Source organism: Monodelphis domestica, chromosome 1, assembly GCF_027887165.1.
Source record: "Monodelphis domestica isolate mMonDom1 chromosome 1, mMonDom1.pri, whole genome shotgun sequence".
In the NCBI taxonomy this organism is placed as follows: Eukaryota; Metazoa; Chordata; class Mammalia; order Didelphimorphia; family Didelphidae; genus Monodelphis; species Monodelphis domestica.
In genome coordinates this window covers 146348637-146371506 of record NC_077227.1, presented here as the reverse complement: position 1 = coordinate 146371506, position 22870 = coordinate 146348637, and the positions used below count along the sequence as shown (strand labels likewise).

General features: G+C 38.1%; 1 protein-coding gene across 15 annotated transcripts in view; it reads left to right on the top strand.

Annotated features, from left to right (window-relative positions):
* The window catches only part of APBA2 (amyloid beta precursor protein binding family A member 2), a 360332-nt gene that overhangs the window by 309977 nt on the left and 27485 nt on the right, over nucleotides 1-22870 (top strand). For 14 of the 15 annotated variants that reach the window (XM_056807712.1, XM_056807715.1, XM_056807711.1 and 11 more), the window contains one exon: nucleotides 3315-3434. In XM_056807712.1, coding sequence (XP_056663690.1) covers nucleotides 3315-3434 — 120 coding nt within the window. Of the gene's footprint in view, nucleotides 1-3314; nucleotides 3435-7577; nucleotides 7735-22870 lie in introns of those variants that run through there. The other variant, XM_056807760.1, reaches the window with a different exon arrangement.

The window sequence follows — 22870 nt, the reverse complement described above, 5'->3', positions numbered from 1 at the left end:
ATTTATCAGGGTCCTACTGTGTGCCAAGTAACAGTCCTTGACCCTGAGGGCCCAAAGACAAAAGCAAAAATCACTGCCCTCAAGATTACATTCTAATAGAAAAGATTACAGTCTAACTTTCAAAGGCATTTTTCCTAATACCAAGCTAAAACTAATATCTCTGTAACTTTCTTATCTTGCTCCTTGTTCTTCCTTCTGGGATCAAGCAAATTAAATCTACTATTTTTAAACATATTTGAAGACAGCTCTTATATCATTCACTTTCCTCAAGTCTTTTTTTTTTCTTCTGGCAAAATCTTAATGGTTCCTTTAGCCGGTTCTCAAAAGGCATACTTTTCAGTTCCATTTACAATCTGGTTACTCTCTTCTGATGAGTTCCAGTTGCCAGTGCGTTACTTAAAATGTAGTACCTAGATCTATGCTCCAGATTTGTTATTCACTCATTTTCATTCATGTCTGACTCTTTATGACCCCATTTGGAATTTTCTTGGCAAAGATACTAGAAGGGTTTGCCATTGCCTTCTCCAACTTATTTTACACTAGAGGACCTAAGGCAAATAGGATTAAGTGACTTGCCCAGGGTCACACAGCTAGGAAATGTCTGAGGCTGGACTCATCTCATAAAGATGTGATTCCAAGTCCAGTGTTCTATCCATTGTACCACCTAGTTGCCCTATGCTTCAGATTATAGGAAGACTACTACTCGTCTTGTTTTGGATACCACACATCTATTAAGCTGAAGATAAAGTTATCTTTTTTAGGGTGCCTGGCCCACTGTTGCTTCACACTGAACATTTAGCCCATTAAAAGATCGAAATCCTTTTTTCATTGTCTAGCTATGTCTCCATGATGCTAAACCAGATCCATTGTATTAAAAATGTAATTGATAACTTAAAAGTAGGGGGCAGTTGGATGACTGTGCATTGAGAGCCAGCCCAGAGACAGGAGGTCCTAGGTTAAAATGTGACCTCAGACACTTCCTAGTTGTGTGACCCTGGGCAAGCCACTTAACCACCATTGTCTAGTCCTTACTACTCTTCTGCCTTAGAACCAAGGCACAGTATTGATTCTAAGATGGAAGGTAAGGGTTTTTAAAAAAACAACAATTTAAAAGTAGAGCTTTACATTTAAATCTCTTACATTTCATCTTGCTCAATATGACATATTGTTCCTATCTGTTAAGACCTTTTTGGATATTGAATCATTCATTTATTTTATTAGCTGTCTCCTTTTTCTTTATATCCTATACCAAAGGCACTTTCCATTGCCTTTATTACAGACCCCTCCCCAACAACATTCTTTGCAGTACCACATTATACAATTATTTTTTGAGAATACAAAATGATTTTTCCAACATGTATAGATATTGAGACTAATTGGGTATAAAACTGATGTGATCTTTACAGAAGACTTCAGGGTTCCCTTAAATGTAGTTGCTTCATCAAAAGTATGACTTCTTAAACACATTTTGTTCATTTTATTTACTGTAGCTTGACACAATTAACCCACGTAAAGTTTTTGTCACCATTTCCAGTTTTACTTCTTAGAATACTCAAATTTTGATTCTTAGGTTATTCTTATTTAAACACTAGTGATGTTTCTCTTGAGTTTTTTGGCTCATGGAGAAATCAAGGTGCTTTTTTTTTTTCTGGGCCTCTTGTTTCCAGATTAAAGATGTCCTATTCATAGTCCAACTTGGTCCCAACTTGGTACTTTCCTTGAATTTAGTCTTTGCATTTGGCTGGCTCTCTGTTCCCTGAACACTTGATCCTAACAATTTTGAGTTTGTCTCATCTCCTTCTTCTCAACACTTCCTCAAGTTTTGCAATGAACAAATTCTTTAAAAATATATCATACATTTACTTTTATCATTGTAACACCCAGAGCACACTTAACATTATGTCCTCTTACTTCTCCCAGATCCATTGTATTAAATATGTAATTGATAACTTACAGGTTTTCATTTCTACTGTATCTTCTTTATAAAACCAGAATAAAATACTTAGCGTCATGATAAAGCAAAATGCAAAGTAAAGCCAACCAACCTAACAATCAAACAAAAATGATGAAATCAAGCTGCAAATATTCTTATCCATTTCCCAAGGATATAGTAGAGCATCATAGACAGGTTTCCCCCACCCATTATAATATGTAATAGACATTTTATATAATAGATATGATCATATCTGTTAGATATAGTTAGTATATAGTCTTTTGACATAGTTCAGTTCCTTCTTATCTTCATTCCTTGGAGTGGCTTCTTAGCATGGTAGTGGAATATAAGGAAGAGAAAGGCCATCTAAAACCTGTTCGATGGATAAATGTGGGAGCCTAAGTGTCTAGAAGTCAATTCTTATCAGCTTGGGAATGTCAAAGCCTCACTATCTTGAAGGTATTTCATCTGAGCCCAGGAACAGTGGAGCAAAATAGTGATTTCTATTGCTTTATCTTAGAAACCAAAGTGGGGAAAGCTTTCTATTGCCAAGCCTACTAATAATGATGAGCGATTTTGGTGGTCATAGATAACCTGCTGAGGCTCAGTTATGATATGGTAATATAGGGCGGCAAGGTTGATAATACTAGAGAGACAACTGGTATGATATAAAAGTAGTTCCCATTTTTCTTTTCTACTTTCAATCTCTACTACCCCAGTATTCAGCCTGCATCCTATATTGCTTCTGACATCAGTTTTTAACCTGACTACATTAAAAGTTGCTTGTCTAATCGGAGTCCATGCTGAGGTAGGCTATAGGTCTCAAAGGGACTCTAATATGTGTGTTCTATGGTAACTAGAGGAAAGAGGATGTGAATGAGATGAGCTAGGTTGAGCCAACTGCTTTCACCCAACTATACTGTCAGGCTCTGCCACTAATTAATTCATATGACCTCGGGCAAATCAATTAATTTCTATAGAGTCCTTGCAAGAGGACTTGATTTAGAGTCAACTGACCAAGATCAGTTGATCTTGGGCCAGGTCAGTGTTCTCTAGTCCTCACTTTCCTCATCTGTAAAAGAAATTGGCTAACCTAGAAGATCTTTAAGATTCCTTCCAGTTCTGAATCCTGTGTTCTGTGGTCTTCAGTTTCCTCATCTGAAAAATTAAAATAAGAGTATTCATTAAACACCTGCTATGTCAGAGACTGTTGAGTATTGGAGATACAAATACAAAGATTGTGACAATCCTGGATTCTAATATAAGGTAGTTAGACTATATAATTTCTGGGGTTCCTTCCACCTCTAAAATTTCTGTGATTCTAAGGGTGCCCAGGATGTTTTAGTTAACATAATCATTCATATCTTTGACCTTTTGACAGGGTTTGAAGAATCAGACACAGGTGAAACTCAACATTGTCAGCTGCCCACCTGTCACAACTGTCCTCATCAAACGACCTGACCTGAAATACCAACTGGGGTTTAGCGTACAGAACGGGATCGTAAGTCAACCCTCCTTTACGATGTGCTGTCTTGATGAGAATCTATATTTAAAGCCTTAATGCAATGGATGCTATAAATTACTTAGTGGTGAGAAATTGGCAGATTAGATGCTTCCAGCAATTCCTTTGCTCTTAAACAAAATGTCTCTGTAGCAGATCTTACTGTGGCTGTAGTGTTCTGGGAGACTGGTTTGCTGTAGGGATCATTTTCCAGGACAGCTGTCTGTGAGTGCCTAGGTCATCAAAGGGCTCACAGCAACATTTCCTTGCTTTGGGGCAGGGATGTCTTAATGGCCAGCCTTGGTCAGTTATCTTAGTCATGGCAACAATAGACCAGTCACCCATGTATGAAGGCTGGACCCAGTCCTCTGTGGCCAGGGTCTGGGCCATATGTGCTACCAAGAAACTTGGCTATGGGGAAGTGATTCCTGAGGCCATGGTTTTTACTGGGGCCTCTGCCACTGCCCGAGTCTCTCAGGATTAGCTGGTGTAACAGCATTTATTTGGAGTGATGACTATAACAGACAAGGGAGTTTTACACTCCGAGGGTCTTTTTTCAAATACCGCTTGCCCATGTTTGTGGGAAATTGGGAAAGTAATGTAAAACCCACAGTAATCTCCAAATTTTCATTTTCATTAATAACTTCAACCTATCAACTCATTGACCTGAGCTTGACTGTTTGGATTTTGCTTTCTTTGTCTTTCCATGAGCACTCACTGGGGCAGAGTTTCTAGTGAATAATGAAAGTGTTAAAAGATAGATCCCCGGATAAAAGTGGAGAGGAAAAAGGAGTCTGGATAATTTACAAACTGGGTAATTGTATCCTGAGTAAATTAAGTTGAACATCCCTATATGAGCATGAGGTAGAGATAGAGGGAAAGATGAATACACTAAGAATATATTTATCGAGAAAGAGCTAGAGTATACTTCAAAAATAATTATATTCTTTTCAACTAATAGTATGATCACTGTGTCTCACTTGCTTTAGGTTTGAAAAGAGAAATATTTGTGGTTTGGTTTAAGTCTAGCAGCTATAGAGAAACAACCAGAGATTTAAAGCTAGAAATGATGGTAGAGATCATTTAGTTGAACCCCTTCACTTTAGAATGAGAAAACTAGGGTCTAAAGAGATTTTAAAGATTTGCCAGATTCACACAAATAGCAGAGGGAGGATTCAAACTTAGATCCTCTGTTTTCCTCATCTAATACTCTTTCAGCTTTGGGGCAGCTCAGTGGCATAGTGGATAGAGTGCTGGGATTGGAGTCAGGAACTCTTGATTTCATATCCAGTCTCAGAAACTTGCTAGCTGTGTAACATTGGGCAAGCCACTTAATCTCTGCTTGCCTCAGTTTACTTATCTTTAAAATGTGGATAATACTGGCATCTACTTCCCAGTATTATTGTGAAGATCAAGTGAGATAACATGGTAAACATTATATATGGTATGTAGGTATTATTATTCACTGCATTCTAGTTGGAATTAGAGGGACTAACCTTGAGTCCTTCCTCTATCATATGTTATCTATGTGATTTTGAACAAATCATTGTTTTATCTTGCTTTATCTCAGTTTACTGTTGGGTAAAATGGATGTTTGAACTAAATGACCTCTAAGGTCCCTTTCAATTCTGAATCTATGATCCCATACTTTATAAATAACTAGATTGAGCAAAAGTTCTTTGAGCCATAATGTTTTGGCCAAGCACAAGGTTATTTACCCTACAACAGCCAAGATTCCCAACTTGACTCAAAGGAAAGATATTGTAAGAGAGAAAATCAGATCCAACATGGCAAAAGGAACAACCTAAGCTGGGGAAGGTCAAGGATGACCCAAGATTCCAGAAATGAACACGAGCTGGGAGGATTAAAAAACAGTCATTTAACCTCTTTTTGGGAGCCCTCCTGCAGTAGATGGTCTGAGAGGAAACCACTGAGATAGAGAGCCTCTCTGGACATTAATCATCTTCCAGTGAACCCCAAATTCCTCTGGTTCTAGCAGAAGACAATAAAAGTGGATTTGGGACTTTGTAGAAAGCCATCGACCAAAGAAGATTCTTTCTATCCCCCAAATTGTCTGTGAACTTAATTTTACAACTAGATTAGATTAGGAGAAAGGACAACCTAACCTCAACAACTGACCAAAGAGGGTCAGGCAGACAGCCTGAACCCTCAGGATTTGGGGAGAGGTCAGTTGTTAGTTTACAGAGATTTCCAATTTCCACGTTCCTCATTCAACCACCCCATTCTTCCTGCCTTGTGTGTCCCCTAGAATAAAGAGTTATCCTTTTAGATCAGGTCTGCTTTCTAACATCACTGAAGAAGACTGAAGCTTTCTCCCTTCTCCCCAAGATGGGGAGTTAGCTCCAAACCAGGCTGTAGAGTGACTCAGGTCTAAAAGGGATAAAGGTAGCAGTTGGGAGATTGGGAAATCCAGGGGCAGGAGAATTATTCTGCCCTTCAACATCAGCCAAGATCAAGAGGACAGGCAGTGGGTCAATTCTCTAGGACCCTCTCCTTCAGTCTTTAACCTCTATATTCAACCTAATCTCTGAGAAGACATATTCTGTCCCTCTAGAAGACAGTTTGTGCTATCTTTCCCAGAGGGAGGAGAGAGTAGGATCAATCTCTTTCCCTCTCTCCATTTCTCTAGATTCTTCACCCCCCCTCTCCAGTTCCCCATTGTAAGTGTAGGTGACCTCATTCTGGTCATATATTACAACACTTTCCCTAAAGAACCTTATTTCTTTAATTATGCTTAAACATGTGCTACCTCTCATGAGTTAAATTCTGACATTCACCATGGCTTCTGTATGTTGTTTTCTGGTATTATAGATTTTAGAACTACAAGGAACCTTAGCTGGCACAAGAACACAGAATCATAGATTTAGAGTTTTAAGAAAACTTAGGGGGGAAAATAAAATTTAGAGGACATTTAATTCAGCTCCCTCCTTTTACATGTGAAGAAACTGAGATAAGAATGGTTATTACTTGTCCAAGTGTCATCTCACCCAACCTCCTCTTTTGACAGATGAGAAAAATGAGTCAAAGCAAAGTTAAGTGACTTTCCCCAGGTGTCACATAAAAACTAGATTAGCAGAGTCAGGATTAGAATGTAGATTCTCTGATTCTAGCCTTGGTCCCTTATCTATTATGTCATCCCATCCTCTTCTTTAGAAAGTAAAAAGAATAAAATAAAAAAGCCAGGAATGTCTAGGGATCTTGTAATAGAGTCTGATAGCTTTACTTTGGGAGTCAGATTTCATTTCCATTGAAAAATAACCATGCTTATATGCCAATTGAAACATTTGTTTTTATTCTTTGGAGTTGATATTTGTTATCTTTTACTAAGCACTTAAAAGAAACAGGAGTATCTAAGGATTTACTAATAAAACTAATAAATAGATAGATGGCTCTGTGTACTATTGGGAGCTCTTTGTTTTTCAAGATGATCTTGCTCCTTTCAGGGAATTATTTGGTATAAATAAACTACAAATAAATAAAAAATAAAGTTTAGTTTCATATAATAAATCCATCAATCAAACATTTATTAAGTGACTGCTATTTGCCAGGTGCTATGGATACTGTACTCTCAAAGAACTTACAATCATGAAAACAAATATATACAAAGCAAGCTATATACAGAAAATAATTAACAAAAGGAAGGACTAGAATTAAAAAGGATTGGGGAAGGCTTCCAATAAAGTAGAAATGTGAAAGGTACTATTTTTTTTAAATAAACACTTACCTTTACTGGGTATTGATTCTAAGGCAGAAGGATTAGGGAATGGGGGTTAAGTGACTTGCCCAGGGTCACACAGTTAGGAAGTATCTGAGACTAGATTTGAATACAGGACTTCCTATTTCTCCATCCATTGAGCCACCCAGCTATCCCCTGTTTTTTGCTATGCTTTAGAAGCAGTAGTGATATAATTGATAGACTACTAAACTTAGAAAGACCTGTGAAAGATCTGAGTTCAAATTCCCTTTCTAATACTAGCTGTGACAATCCAGGAAGTCACTGAACCTCTTAGAACCATAAACTGCTGCCTAGAATTGAGTTATTTAGTCATGGGTGATGAGTGGGAATTCTATCACCAGTAGTACCAGCAAAATTACAGATGTTCCTGTATTTCTTTATTTCAGGAATAAGAGGGATGAGGTAGAGAGTGTGCAGAAAGAAGACTGGCTGAAAACATCATATATGAAACAATCTATTATCTTGCCTCTGGATCTGACAACTTATACTAGATTATTGCAATAAATCTTCCACAAAGCAGGACCTTGATAAGGGAAAGAGAAATGGAGGTTCTGGTTAACTGAATTTTCTGGTTAAGTGAGGGTTCTAATCTAAATTCATTAAAAAATATGAACCCATATTGTTTAAATGATGTAAAATTATTAGTCTATTTTCCTTCCTTATTGAAAGGCACACTGAACTCATCCGATCTTTGATGGTTGAGATTTTGCTAGATTACTTCAATTCTTCAAAAGTCCCATGATTTCATTATATTAATGTTTTCTCCACTGATGCAGATGGCAGCTCCTCTGTGTATTAAAATTTCTTATGTTGTTGTGGCTAAAACCCATTATGAGACTCTTCCAACTTAGGTAGACCGATTCTCAAAAGACACACTTACTTCTCAACTACATGGCCTAAGTGTGCCAAGTATTCCATGAACCTTTCATGCTTGGGAGGACGTTACTGGAACCCGGGCTCCACTGGCATAGCAGAGGTGACCTTTGTGCTGTGGTTGTAGCTAGGACTGTAGTAAGGACAGAGATGGGGACCCAGGATTTCACCGCTATGGGGAACTCCTAAATAAAAAAGAAATTTCCTCTCAGAGGTCAGTGCACTCTCTGGAGGAAGGTGAATACTCCAGAGAGGCTAGTTAAGTGAAGTGTGAAGCCCCAACCACACATAAGAGCTCGGCATTGATGATCGCAGCCTTTTTAGAGATGTGCGTTTGTTCATTATAAGACAATCTTGAATCTGTTGGGCTTTGTTGTTACACAGAAATACTACTTTTCTTGGGATAGCTGATGTGTGAAGGGTTTGATGTGATAACCCTTCCAGACACCAGCTGCACTAGGACATGTGGGTGGGCTGGTTAAAGTGGAGCAATACTGATACAGATGGCCAGGGAATTTTTAGCACTGCCTCATTCTAGGAGGCTTGTTATGGTTAAATATTTCGTAAGGGTAACATTTGTCACTTCATTCATTGTATCAGACTTTTGCAGAAATTTGAGCACCCTAGCTCTTGTGCTTTTGAGGATGTCGGAAGCCCTACTGTTATATTGTAGAAGATTAGAACTAGAAGGGCAGTAGGATCTTGGATTTAGAACTGGAAGGGACTTTTGCCAATTTAGTCCAACTCTTTCATTTTGTAGATGAGCTAAGGAGCACAGAGGATAAGTGACTTGCTCAAGGTCACATTGGTAGTAGGTAGCAAACCTATGTATGACTCCAAAGCTAAAATGCTTTTTCCACTGTATCACACCAAAGGATTTTAGAGGAAAGTTTAATTTTGTCTAATTAGATTCTTCCACTTTAGAGATAATGATAACAACTGTAGGAAGGTGAGATAACCTGCCTGCAGGTCACATTAATGTTTGGGGCAGAACAAGGCTAAAATTTAAGGCATTTGAGCCCACCATGCTACCACCAGAAGACATATAGATTCATGAGGAAACAGGGCAGATATCTTGAAAGTACCAGATGTGGAAAATCTCCATCATGATCCTACCAGCTCCCAAGTGTGCTTGGCAGCTTCCAGTCTGATTACCTGAATAAAACAAATGGTGGTTGTTAATATGATTTTAGCGCCACCTTCTGGATAACACTCCATCATTTCTTGGCTTTAGATTTTAGATTTAGAATTTAAAATTAGAATTTTAGAATCCACTGCAGGGTGGGCCCTGGAGTGGATTTTATAGAATTCATATATTTAAAGGTAGGGATCTTTTACATTTAAGGATGACTAGAAAAGATGATAACCATTCTAAAATACTGTTTGAGAGTTACCAGGACTGCTGGGAAGGAAACAACCAGAAACTAATATCTTTTTTATTATATAAAATTATATTACTAGAAGCAGTTTTTTCCCCATTATAGTCCTAAGCCTTCCTTATTATCCTTGTTAACTTATATGCAGTAGGTATTTAATAAATGCTTGTCGAATTGGATTGGATTGAATGAGGTTTAGGAAATCACTACCTCCTGGAGCCCTTTTCTGCCAGGCTAGCAATCACTGCAGGGAGATGACATGAGGACTGGGGAATTGGGATAATTACATCTCCTCCCCTTCTCAGCCTCTATCTCATTAGACTGCATCTGCTCATTGTTTGCATAGTTCATCCAGTGCCCCATTTATTTGCATCCATCCGGTTTGTCTCTTTTATACAATATGTAGATGTAGTTGAATCCTTAGGACTGGATGTTGCCAACTTCAGTGTCTATAAAAAAGCTCCTTTTGCATTGCTGCAAAGATTTTTGGTTGGCATAGACCAATCAACATAAAAGTACCCTTTTTTGAAATGATACGCCTACTTGAGGTGGTTATCTGATCACTTTTGTTTTAATGCCTTAGTTTTGTATTGGAACTTTCACTAAAACCATCTACTTGCTTACCTAAGTGGTGAGGCAATCTGAAAATAGATTCAAGCAAGGTTTAGATAAATTCATGGATGACAGATCCATAATGAGTTATTAAGGAAGATTAGAATCCCCATGACTGCCTGGGTTCTGTCCCTGTTGCTTCTTCACAGTTTCAGCTCCTGACCTGCCTTTCCGGGACACTCCTGCAGTAATGCTCCTGAGACATAGCCTGTAGGTCATCTCTCTGGTACATGAGGGTTCTTGCCACAACAGCTCCTTTTCCCAGAGGACAGGCCCCTGCCACAATGTGATATGTTACTCTGGGTACTTGAGCAGTAACAGAGTGAGAAATTTCATTCAGGGCAAATCCCAGCGGCCCAGCTGTGCCAGGTTGCTGTATGATAAATGCTCAGTGGGCGGACTGTAATAAAGGAAGACATTTATTAAACTCCTGGGCTTTCTCTTGTGATACATTGCGACGTGTCCCAGAGTGCAGTGGGAAAGTTTTTACAGATGAAGCAAATAAATCTGCATGATTTTATCCTTGTTATGATACATCTCCCTACTGACCCAGAAAATAGGACGTAGGCTGTTGCACAAATCAATCACACTTCCTTGACATGTCCTTATGGCAACTGTATTATAGTAAATACGGGAAATGAAATGCTAAAAGTCATTCCTACTTCTGAGACAAGCAACAGATGTTAACCTTTCTCTTTCTCACCTGCCTGATTTGGCAGTGATGCCAAGGCAACTCCAATGAGTGTGTGTGTGTGTGTGTGTGTGTGTGCGCACTCGCTGCTCACACACCCCTTGGTGCCCAAACCCCCTCTTCAAATGTTCAGATACTTAGCACTTATCTCACTGATCTTGTGCCAACTCTGTGTCCTCTGGGCTTTCTGAGATGTGAGGCTCCCTGGGTAATGCTGGCTAGCATCCTTTGTCAGCAGTTGCTTCTGTCTTCTGTCCTCTTCTCTCTTCCTAGTCCCCATGCCCTATCACAATTACTGGCCCCCCAAGGGAGTTGTACTATTTTCTGCTTCATCACTGTACAATCATCTTGCCAATATCCTTGATGCCGACTGAAAGAAAATGATGCCAGGAGACAATGGAGCAGAAAGGCTCTGGTCTTCACAGTGCCTCTGCCCAGTTTCTGCCCTACAACAGAGAGCAGCAGCTGACAAGATGAAGTGATTCATGTCAGGCTGAATAGTCAGGAAGAAGGGAGATTCTAGCTATGCCTATATGTCTAGGCGTAGCCCTGGAGGGTTATCTGAAATTAACCCTTTCACATATCAACAATTCTGAGAAAGCATCTCTGTGTGGCGTGAACCTCCCCCCAGTAATAATCACAGGCTGGCTCTCTCCACAAGGGAGAGTCCTGTCATCTTTCCAGTCCAATTTCATCATCTCAGGTCTAGTCATTTGCCAGGCTGCATAATATATGTCTTCTAGGCAGCGAGGTGACACAGTAGGTAGAGCACCTAGAGCACCAGTCAGGAAAATTCATCTTCCTGAGTTCAAATCTGACCTCAGATACTTACTAGTTATATGAGCCTGGGCAAGTGGCTTAACCCAGTTGGCTTCAGTTTCTTTGTCCAATAAGCTGGAGAAGGAAAAGGCAAACCACTTGAGTATTTTTGCCAAGAAAACCCTAAATGGGGTCACTAATGGATATGACTGAAACTACTGAACAGCCACAATATATGTCTTATAGCAGATAGAATAGGTTAGCACAAGGGACCCTTATGTATAGTGAAGCTGGGAAGCAGTAAAAGAGCCCTTTCTAGGGATTCATGCACCAAGTATGGGAGTCATGTGCTCAGGGTTAGTGATTCTCTAGATAGTCTCCTTGCCTGGATCACACAACATTCCTTGTCATAGTAACATCACCGATGATACTTTCAGCCATAATTCAATGTGGGGTATATTTATCTTGGTATAGTGGACAAGTCCTTGATTGGTGTCAGCAGATCTGAGTTCAAATTCTATCTTCTGGGTCAGGGTGTCAGAGTAAATTATTAACAATACTCTTCAATTTCTAAGCCTGATAACTTTATATCATTCAGTAAAACTCTGTGGTGTTTTTTTTTTCTTTTTTGGAAAATAACATAACTCTTTGATCCTTGACATATGAAGTGACTACATATTCTGGTTTTTCTGGGACAATCCTGCTTCTCATAAAATGCCAGGCTGAGAGAAAGGACATGCCTTTTTATAAATCACATGTCCTGATTTGGGGTTCAGAAAATATGATCTCTATCTGTAGGGGGCCTCCAGCAGCAATGTGCAGTTCCTTTTTCAGCTGGAAGCATTTGTGACTGCCTAAGGGGTAATGCACCTTTAAATGCAAATTTCCTACCACATTCATTAAATTTGCTTTGAGAGTCTTTTAGGCACCCTGCCTGTCACTGCTGTGCATAAATCCTATTAATTCTGATGGAAATTAAGCTACTGCCTTGATGGCAGAACAGCCCTTTTTTAGTGAAGAGCAGCTGCTTTAGGCAGAATATGTCAACTTGATTTTCCAAACTGTACCTTTGTCATCAACAGTGATCCTACTAGGCAGAGTCCAGTGTCCTTCCTTGGTGCCTCTTCTGTGCAAGAATTTGCACTTGGAAGCATTTTCCATGTCTTTTCTGTTCTTTCTCAGTGACATTGTCATTAGGTTGAACCTGGGTAGACTTAAGAGTTGGCAGCCTGGGGTTGGGAAAGTCATTATCACCAAACCTGCTCCTCTGCCCTAATATTTTTCTTTTTGATCAGAAGGTCATAGCTCTAGAACTTGAAGACACCTCATCTGGACAAACCCTCTCATTTAACAGAGGGTAGCACTGAGACTAAGGGAGTTTGTGACTTACCTGAAATCACATGCAGATAGTACTTGATCACAAGAGAGATTTGAACCCAGGTTTTCTGAATCTGGAGTCAGTACACATTCTGTTGTACCATGCCACCAACCCTTGAGTGTGACCATGAAACTACTTTGTCCCAGGCCTGTTCACCATGGCTTCCTTTTTCTTCTTTTCCTTTTGACATGAAACTCAAATATAGAAAGATGCTTGCCCTTTGAAAACAGAACAGAGCAGGACTATTGACTTTTTAACTTAGGAATCCAGTGGGGAGAAAGGGATGGGAATCACAAACAATACAGAGTCAGAAAACCTGCATGTTGTAGTTTTTAACCATTTTTGTGTAATGGACCCCTTTGGCAGTATAATGGAATCTATCAGCTTTTTCTCAGAATAATGTTTTTAAATGGAAAAAATAAATTACATGGAATTACAAAAAAATCAATTATATTGAAATGGAAGTTCATGTACTTGATATTAAGAAATCTTGTTCTAGGACAGACCCGGCTCTCATTTCTTGGCTTGGCAGTATGTTCATTCATGCTACAAACATTTATTGAACACAGTAATTTTGTCTATATGAGTATTCCTTCTACCAAATGGGATTTTAACCTCTCTACAGCTTAGGACATGGTCTTAGCTTTGCTGTGACTAAAATCATCCATTACCTTGTGACCGACTTGGCAATGTGCCTTCCCAACTGTAGCTTGGTTGCTTTCTAAAACAGAGCTAATCTGTCACTGGACTCATAATAGAAATCTTTACAGCTTATTTGGATCTGCAAGAACTTGTATTGTGCTAGCATTAGTGAGTTGGAAGGGAAGGATGAGGAGGCAGGTGAACAATGAGGACAAACAAGTGGGGCAAACAGAGGAGAATAAGTAACAGAATAGATGCCTTTGGGCCTGGGGGCTTAAACATTGTGGTGGGCACCAGGGAAACATTAATACATTGCTAATGACATCCTGATCATAAAGGTAGGTAAGTTATCCATGTTGAGAAACTTAGGGATGTTTGAGATCATAAGTAATGTTTGAGATGTAGGGATCATAAAGGTGGGTAAGTTATCTGGAGAAACCTAATGTGTTTGAGATGTAAATACAAGGCATCTCATGCTCAGCCCCTTATCTTAAGACTAGTGTAAATACATCTAAAGCTTAGAGGTAGAGGATTCTATATTTGTCCAGCTGCCAGCCCTGCAAAGTGAATACTTCATGTAATCTTTGACCTGTGATGTCTCTAGGAATTTGGGGTGTACTGGGGGACCCTGGTGCCCACCACAGGACCAAGAGAACATTGTACACAGAAACTGAAACACTGTGAAATAATAATATGTAATTGACTTTGCTACTAGTAGCAATGCAATGATACAGGATAATCCCAAGGGACATATGAGAAAGAATGTATTCCACATTGAGAGAAAGAACTGTGGGAGGAGAAAGGCAGAAGAAAAACATGAGTTATCACTTGTTTGTATGGGTATGTGATTTGGAGTTTTGGTTTTAAAGTTTGCTCTGTTACAAAATGAATAATATGGAAATAGGTATCAAGTGATAACATATATAATCCAGTGGATTTTCTTGTCAGCTCTTGGAGGGCTTAGGGAAGAGGGGAAGGAGAGAAAATGAATCATGTAACTATGGAAAAATATTTAAAAATTTTTTTTAATTAAAAAAAGAAGTTAAATCACTTGATCACCTGGATGATATGGGTCAGAGTCAGATTTTGATCCCAGATCCTCTTGATGCCAGATTGACCCTCTAATCTCCATGCTGCTTTTGCTACTGCTGCTATTAATGACATTTTTTCTATGCATGTATACTATAGGTATATGAAAAAGATATTATATATCATATATACCATATTAGTGACAATAAAATATTTTATAATAATAATAATAATAATAAAATAATGATTGGGATTTATATGGTACCTCAGGGTTTTCAGAATACTTAGCACATATCTGCAAAGCCTCTGGGTGAAATCTGTTTTCTCTATCAGCCCGTATACTGTTTGAGGGCACGTACTATGTTTTTGTCTTTTTAATCTCTCATACCCAATCCATAGTAATCATTCCAACAATGTCTGTTGAATTGAATTAACCAGAATTTTTCCAGAGTCTCCTTGTGGAAAACCCCAATTTTATATATTGCCCCATCAGCTCCAACTTCCAAGGCTAGGATCCAGGACTTTATAGCCTGACTCTACCCCTCCCTCAATCTCTGGCTTGTCTTGGGGCCTCCCACTTAGCTTTTTTTCACATTTTCAATTAGGTCCTGAGAGTTCCAGGTTGAAGGTGAGGATGAGGTGGTACAGCAGGCAAAGGGGAGCTTCTGCCAGAGAAAAATATATCTCTTGCCCTCCCTGAGAACCCACTGGCTATTTTCTGCCTGATTAATATATAAAAATTTCATGTGGCAGGTAGCAAACTTTAATTTTCAGACTGAGCGGTTAAATGAAATATGTGCCTGCATAAGATGGCTGAACTAAATCTGGGTAATGTCGTTTAGTAGGTTTTGTCATCTGTGTGATTAGAAGGAAGGCGATCTGCAAAATGATATGTTCTTAGTGAGAGGAACCAAGGTTGTAATTCCAAGGCTGGCTGTGCTGACACCGTTAACCATGAAAGTGCAGTTCAAGTGGTTTATAAACCCCAAGCAAAACCCAGAGATCTAATTACAGCCAAGTCTAGGGTGCTCAGCATGTATTGTTATTTACAACACCGACTCTTACATTGTTCACAATGTGGAAGGGAAGCTCTTATTGACAAGCAAGAAGTAATGAGTCAATGAGGAGAGCTGGCAATTTTTTACACACTTCCCACTGCTTGGATTTGCTATTAGAAGGGAAGATTCTATTGTATTTAGTTTGCATAGTTGCTGGGGGGAGGGCAGGAGAAAGCAGATAATGATTGTCAATATTTCCATGAAAGCAAACCTAGCACAGAATGCAGTGAGATTTGGAGAAGGTATTCAGGAGGAAACTGCATCTCCTATTTCTATCTTTATTCTCCCCCAGCCATTCACAATTGGCTGTGTATTTTAAAAAGAAAGTGGTGCTCTTCACCTCCATCTTCCTAAGGAAGCAGAGCGAATGCCAGAAACTGATTCTCTTTGAGATATCAACATTTCCCTTGTGAGACCGAAAATTAACCCTGCTCCCCCAAAGCCATGACTTTGCTGTGATGCACAGTGTTCATTGAGCAGTCTTGTAACCTTTTCTTGCCTCTCTCTTCAGCTCTCTCTCTAATAGGAACAGTGATGGGACAGTGGGTCTGAGAGGCAGGAGGAGGTGTAGTGGAGAGAGGGCAAACAGTAGAATTTACAACTCTTGGTACCTGTGAAGCTTCTGCCACTTGTTACTTAGCAACACAACTGCTTGCTGTCTCACAGAGCTCATAAAGCTCAGCTGAAAGTATTTGATGATTTAACAGGGTAAAAAAAAGTCTCAGAGATTTGCTTCACAGTTTCTGGATTATTGCTGTCACCCCTTCCTTCAGGGGCCTAGGCCAGAACAGCCTGGAGTAGATGCTCTATGGCTTCAGTTCATTCTCATAAGATGACTAGGTGGATAAAATGGGAGAGAAAAGGGAAGTGAGAGCTCATGCTGTTAGGGTAGTAGACATGGAGATGGAGTACTTTTTTTTCCCAATTTGGTCTTCCCCAATTTACATGTCTCTCAAAATCTTTTGGAGAGTTTGGAGATTTAAAGAGGAAGATGTTCTTTTGAAAATATACTAATACATATAATATAATAAAATATAATAATATAATAACAAAAATTAATTAAGAAGCTATTTAAAGTAATATTTAGCTGCTGTTTTGCTTTATTCATTCATCATGCATGCATTTATTTAGAAATGTATGGTATAAAAGAAAGAACAAGGTAGTCAAGACACTTCGAGTCTAGGCCTACTCTGCCATATATTGGTAGTGCAACATTGGTCAAGTCATTTAAAATCTGTGATTCATAGCTTCTACAGCCATGAAATGGAGGGAATTATATTTGTTCCTAACTACTTAATAGGGCCATTGTCAGTGAAATGCTTTTAAAGTTGTAAAAAGCACTATCTCCAGTCAGGAAGATGAGTCTTTGTGAGTTCAGATCTAGTTTGAGTCACTTACTAGCTATATGACTTTGAGCAAATCACTTAACCCTGTTTGCCTCAGTTCCTCATTTGTAAAATGATCTGGAGAAGGAAATGGCAAACCATTCTAGTATCTTTGCCAAGAAAACTCCAAAGTGGGTCACAGAGAGCTGTATATGTCTGAAATGAATGAACAAGAAAAATATGAATGTAAGATATTCAATTAAACAAATGTCCAAGTTCCTATGGCATTCAAGACATGGAGTCAGAACATTATAGTGGAAAGAGTATTAAGCTTGCAAATGAGAAGACCTGAGTTCAAATCCTAGTTTTATGATCCTAGACAGATCATTTAATTTCTATGTTACTGACTCTGACTTAGCTACTAAGTCATAGTTGGTGAAGGAAGGATTTCCACATGGGAAATTTCCATGGCTGATAAAAATCACAGAATCTTTTGTGTTTGTGTTTGTGCAAAGCATTATTAGGCACTGGGGATGAAAAAAAGATGAAAAAGATTTAAAAAGATGTAATCTCTGCTCTCAAGGAGTATAAATTGTCAGTAAGAAGAAACAGCTGTGTAGAGAAGGTGGTTGGGGGCCACATAGCAGCCCACAGTTATGAATTTTATCTCTAGCTTATTAAGATGTATGGGAACAATCTTGTCTCTGGTGTTTGGTAAGGATTTGGAGATGTACATCTGCCCTGTATTGTTAGTAAGGAGACTTGAAAGTAGAATGTATTTAAGAGAGAAGAATGTGTAAGAATAGTGAGTTTGTAAATGGGAGAGAAGCATGAGATGAGAGTAAAAATAGCATTTATGAGGGACGGTGTTTGTGAGTTTGAAGTCCTAATGGTTTCTGTGAGAATCCAGTGTATGTCAGTTTCTGGACATGGAAGTGACTACTCTTTGTCTGGATCCTGATGCTCCCATTCTATGCAATAATTCTAGTATCTGGAGGCTGTGATGAGAAAATAAGGTCAGGTTCGGTCCCTTAATGGAAAATTTCTAAGCCCACTGTAAAGTTCTTTACAGCAAAAGGTATGTTGAAAGTAGAAAGAAAAAGAGAAATAACTGTTCAAAGGGAGTCCAAACATATAGACCCCTATAAGAAGCAGGGCAAATGGAATAAAAAAGGAAGCACTGGAAAAAGCTTGGCTCTTAAACAAAGGTTACTCCAGATGTGTTGTGCCACTGAGAACTCACCTGCCCGGCCTCATTCAGAATAAAGCACTAGAGATACTTATCCAGTAAATTGTGAGAAGTCAGTTCAAAAGTTGAGAGTAATGTTTTAGAATTCTTATAGTTGTTGTGTGAAACAACCCAGTGATGTCATATTACTTAGTTTGGGTATGGTGAGATAGAGATATATTACAGGATAACTGAAACCACATATAGTCTCTATCACATCCCTGAATTCTAATGAATCAGGACCACGGACAGTTCCCAATGCCAGGTAGAAAATGAGGGGGATAGGCTACACCAGTCATCTAATTAGTTATTATTTTTTTCTTATGTGCCCAATATGTTCTAGGCACTGGGGCATGGGGGTATTTAGTATTTTGTGTGTACAAATAGAATAATGTCATTCCTGTTCTCAAGGAACTTCTGTGATTTTTTTTTTTTTGATTCCGTGATTCATCTGACAAATATTTCTTAACTACTTACTTGGAGCTAGATCCCTCTCATGCTATGAACTTTTTTATTTCAATACAAAATCATTATAAGACACTTATTTCTTTTCCATATGTCTTATTGTTTTATAAGTGCTTAGATAAATGCCATATCCATGTGCTTTTCTTGAAAGGGACGGAAACTACTGACTAAATGATATGGAGAAGGAAAGGGGCATTTGTTTTATTGGCCAAATACTTCAAATGGTGTTCCAGCACACCATATATATGTCAAGCTAAAGACCAAACATAACTCAGTGAGTTAAGACCAATTAGAATTCACTAATTAGTCCTGTTTACTTTTTTTAGCTGATGCTAGCATTTTACATACTTTAATACTCTTTGGCTTTGTCTAGGGAATGGGATTCAGTTTCTATTGCTCTATAAGAATTTCACTCCTTGAATATCTAGAAGGGAGAAGGACCTCTTAAAACTTTCCCTCATGAATTACTCATAATCAGGGTATAACATCCTAGTTAAGGGAGTAAATGATTAGGCTGTAACAACATTGTATATGGTTTAATTACATTATTAATGAATTATTAAATGTTTTTTTCTTGATCTGAACATTAACTTCAGTTCTATATTTAGCCATAACATATATGTGTGTATATGTAATATACATGTGTATATAGGTGATTTTATGTAGTCAGACCACACATGCATACATATGTTATGAGTATAAATAGATGCACACATTTCCGAACAAATAATTTAGGCTAATATTGAGTAGGGAAGAGACACTAAAAACTTTATTAGCTTAAGCATTGGGTTTATTTCTGTGATGAAAAATGATTTCCTAGCTTAACTAAGACTTTTTGCCACATACACACACAGAGCACTTATACAGACACATGTTTGTCTGTATATGAACTGTATTATGTGTGTATATGTTTACATATTATTTTATATGTAAATACACATATATTTGTGAATAAGTTATATATGTATATATTCACTTTAATGTTCAATGATATTAGCTAACAATGTAGGATATGCCCACATGAGACAGTGCTAGCTTAGCAAATGCTGTTACCCTAAATCTCCTGAAAAGTTTGCAGACATGTGAGTTAGTTTTGCTCCAGTGCTTTCTATTTTCGGCTTCATTACTCCCAAAGTACAATACATTATTTTAGAAAAAGGCCTTAGATGACATAGTTAAAGCTATTTAAAAATGGATTTTCAGAATTCATCAGTTTAACTTTGAGGCATTAACGTTTCTTCTGAAAAAAATACCTTTGTGTCATAGTCTCAAAAATAGGCCCCCAACTGTCTTGACTTTTGTATAACAAAACACTTAGTCAGGCATCTCCCCCTGCTCTATTTCTTCCCTCTCATTCTCTGCTATGCTCCAATCCCTCCTCTTGAACACTTGAATAATTCAATAGCTTTTAATAGTGCTCTAAAATTTCTTTCTCTCCCCAAATTTCATTGTCTATTTTCCCCCTCCTAATTAAGTTGATGATAGGAAAAGGCCTGAAAAATTGAAAGGATGGACTTAGCATTACAGAATTTTAAATTTGATAGGGACATTTAATCCAATTTCCCACCCAGTACAGGGATCCCAGATGTAACATCCTGCCAAATCATAGTTAAATCCCTGTTTGAATACTTCCAGTGACAGGGAACCCACTAACTTCCCTGTAAATGAGTCTATTCCATTTTAAGATATCTCTAGTTTAAAAGTTAAGAGAGAAAGGACACATTTCTGATCAAAATCTACCTTGAGTTTCGTAGTGCCTCTTTTATGTTTATAATATCTAAAACCTCTGACCACATTTGATTAACATGACTATAAAGTGATCCATTATGTAACTGAAGGATTTTTATCACAATGAATTAACACTGGGAATAAGGCATGGGTTTGAATAGGTAATTGGGGCAGGCTTTGGAGCAGGGTGGAGGTGTAGGCAACATAGAAAAGGTATGGGACAAGGAAGGGAAAGGGGTAAATTTTTTCATTAAATTTCTATTTATTAGGCATAAAAAGAACCCCAGAGGTTGGTTGGTATTTATCTTTACTCTTCTTTTCTGTGTGTGGGTATATATATATATACATATATATATATATATATATATATATATATATATATATGTATATATATATATATATATATGTGTGTGTGTGTGTGTGTCTGTGTCTGTGTGTATGTTTATGTGAGAAAGAGATGAAAATAAAATTGAATGTCTACTTTCTAATATTTAAATCAATATTTAAAAACATTACCTTGTAATGTAGGTTATGGAACCAATATAAATTTAATATACTTTTTTAAAGGAAAAAATGACAATTGATATTCATATTGTTAAGCCTACCATAAGATCTTACAGTAACATATGAATTCTCAGGATAAAAATTAATTATGCTCAATTTATTGAAATGTGTTATATATATATATATATGTAAATACACATACATGCACATATATATGTATAAATGTCCATCTTAGAATTGATAAGCCAGAAGACTAGAAAGGGCTAGGCAAAATTGGGTTTAACTGATTTACCCAGGGCCACATGGTTAGGAATTGTTTGAGGCTAGTTTTGAACCCAGGACTGACTCCTTATCCACTGAGTCATTTAGCTGCTCCTTAGATATGATGTGATGTGATGTGATGTGTGTGTGTGTGTGATTCAATAGCTATCTAGAATTGAGTTACTTGAGGCATTAAGATATAAACTGACCTTTCCATAGTGATATTACTAATATGCCTCAAAAAATGGACTTCAGGTATTCCTAAGACTGGCTCTCTATCCATTATGATGATACATGCCTTCTTCCAAATAAGATAATTGAATTCTAAGAACAATGACCATCCATGTACAATACATATGAATACTCTGCCAGAATATTCATGAAGAGAATTTCATCTTGTAGTGATTAGAGATCCAGCCTCAGAGTTAGGACAAACTGGTTTGAGTCCCATCTCCGGCATATAGTGCTCGTGTGACCTAAGGAAAGATGCTTTAACCCCTCAGTGAACCAACTGCCTAAGATTATCTATTGCAGAACAATTGCTGATCTGCATTCATAGTTTTCTTACAGAGGAGACCCTCTGTACAAAGAACGCCCTATACTTATGAATCATTTGTTCAAAAAAAAAAAGAATTAACAGCACATCCCTTTTCCATTATAGACACATCGAAATTTACTATCTAAGGCTGCTTTGTACCATCCTTTTTCTGTAGGAGTTAGAATTGCAGGACCCTCCCCTCCCCACTTATTGAGCTGAGAGTAAGTAGAGTGTAAATCTCCCCTGTAAGTCACATAACTAACAGTCTAATCAATAGAGCCCAGATCTGTAATGAGTTAGTGGACAACAAAGCGGGTTTTAACTATGGAGTGCTATGACTCCACCTGACTAATACACAAGGCTCTTTTCTCTGTACAGTATTTGTTCCTTCAAGCCTAAGAAGAGAGGCTTCTTCTCCTGAATATTTATATATAGGAAGGCCTCCGAGGGGATGCAGATGTCACATTGGTCCCAGAGTAGATACTCAATATGTGACTGACAGAGGAAGCAAGCCTGGCTTTTGTGGTTCAAGCCATAGCAAAGCCACCACAGCAGTCACCACAAAGTGATATAGGTAGAAATTGTCAGTTGGTAATGAAGAAAGACACACATAGTGGGGCCAATCTGTTTTAGCTCTCTCTTGAAAAAAAAAAAGGCCTTGCTGATGTGAGAGCAGGATGTCTAGGGAAGGGTTAAGGTTTTTCAGAACTGTCCTTTCTAGAGTTGTTTAATGTCCAGTTATTTATATAGAGTTAAGTTCCATGGTGCTGCAGATGTTCTCTAAGTGAATAAAATGATCAGGGGCCTGATGGGAAATAGCAAATGTGGCTCCAACACATTGTCTTTCTCCAAAAATGGGTACGAAGACTCCTTACTTTTTCCTCCCTTTTCGTTCTTTTTCTTGGCGAGGTTTAGTTTAAATTGTTAGACATACCATAAAACTCCTGCAGTGGGAGATCTGGAACAATCAGATCCTGCAACATATTTGTCATAGGAAAGCATGGCAGGAGTTTCATGTTTCAGTAAAATCAAGATTTAGGGTAAATAAGGAAATACCTTTTACAGAATAAAATCTTCCATTTTTATGTTTTTTATATTAACTGAAGCTGATAGGCTGGTAAGTGGTTGCAAAATGGCCCCAAAGAAGAAGAGCCTTCTACCATCTTTTTTTTGAGCCTTTCCCCGTGGCCTCCAAATAAAAAAAATCTTGTC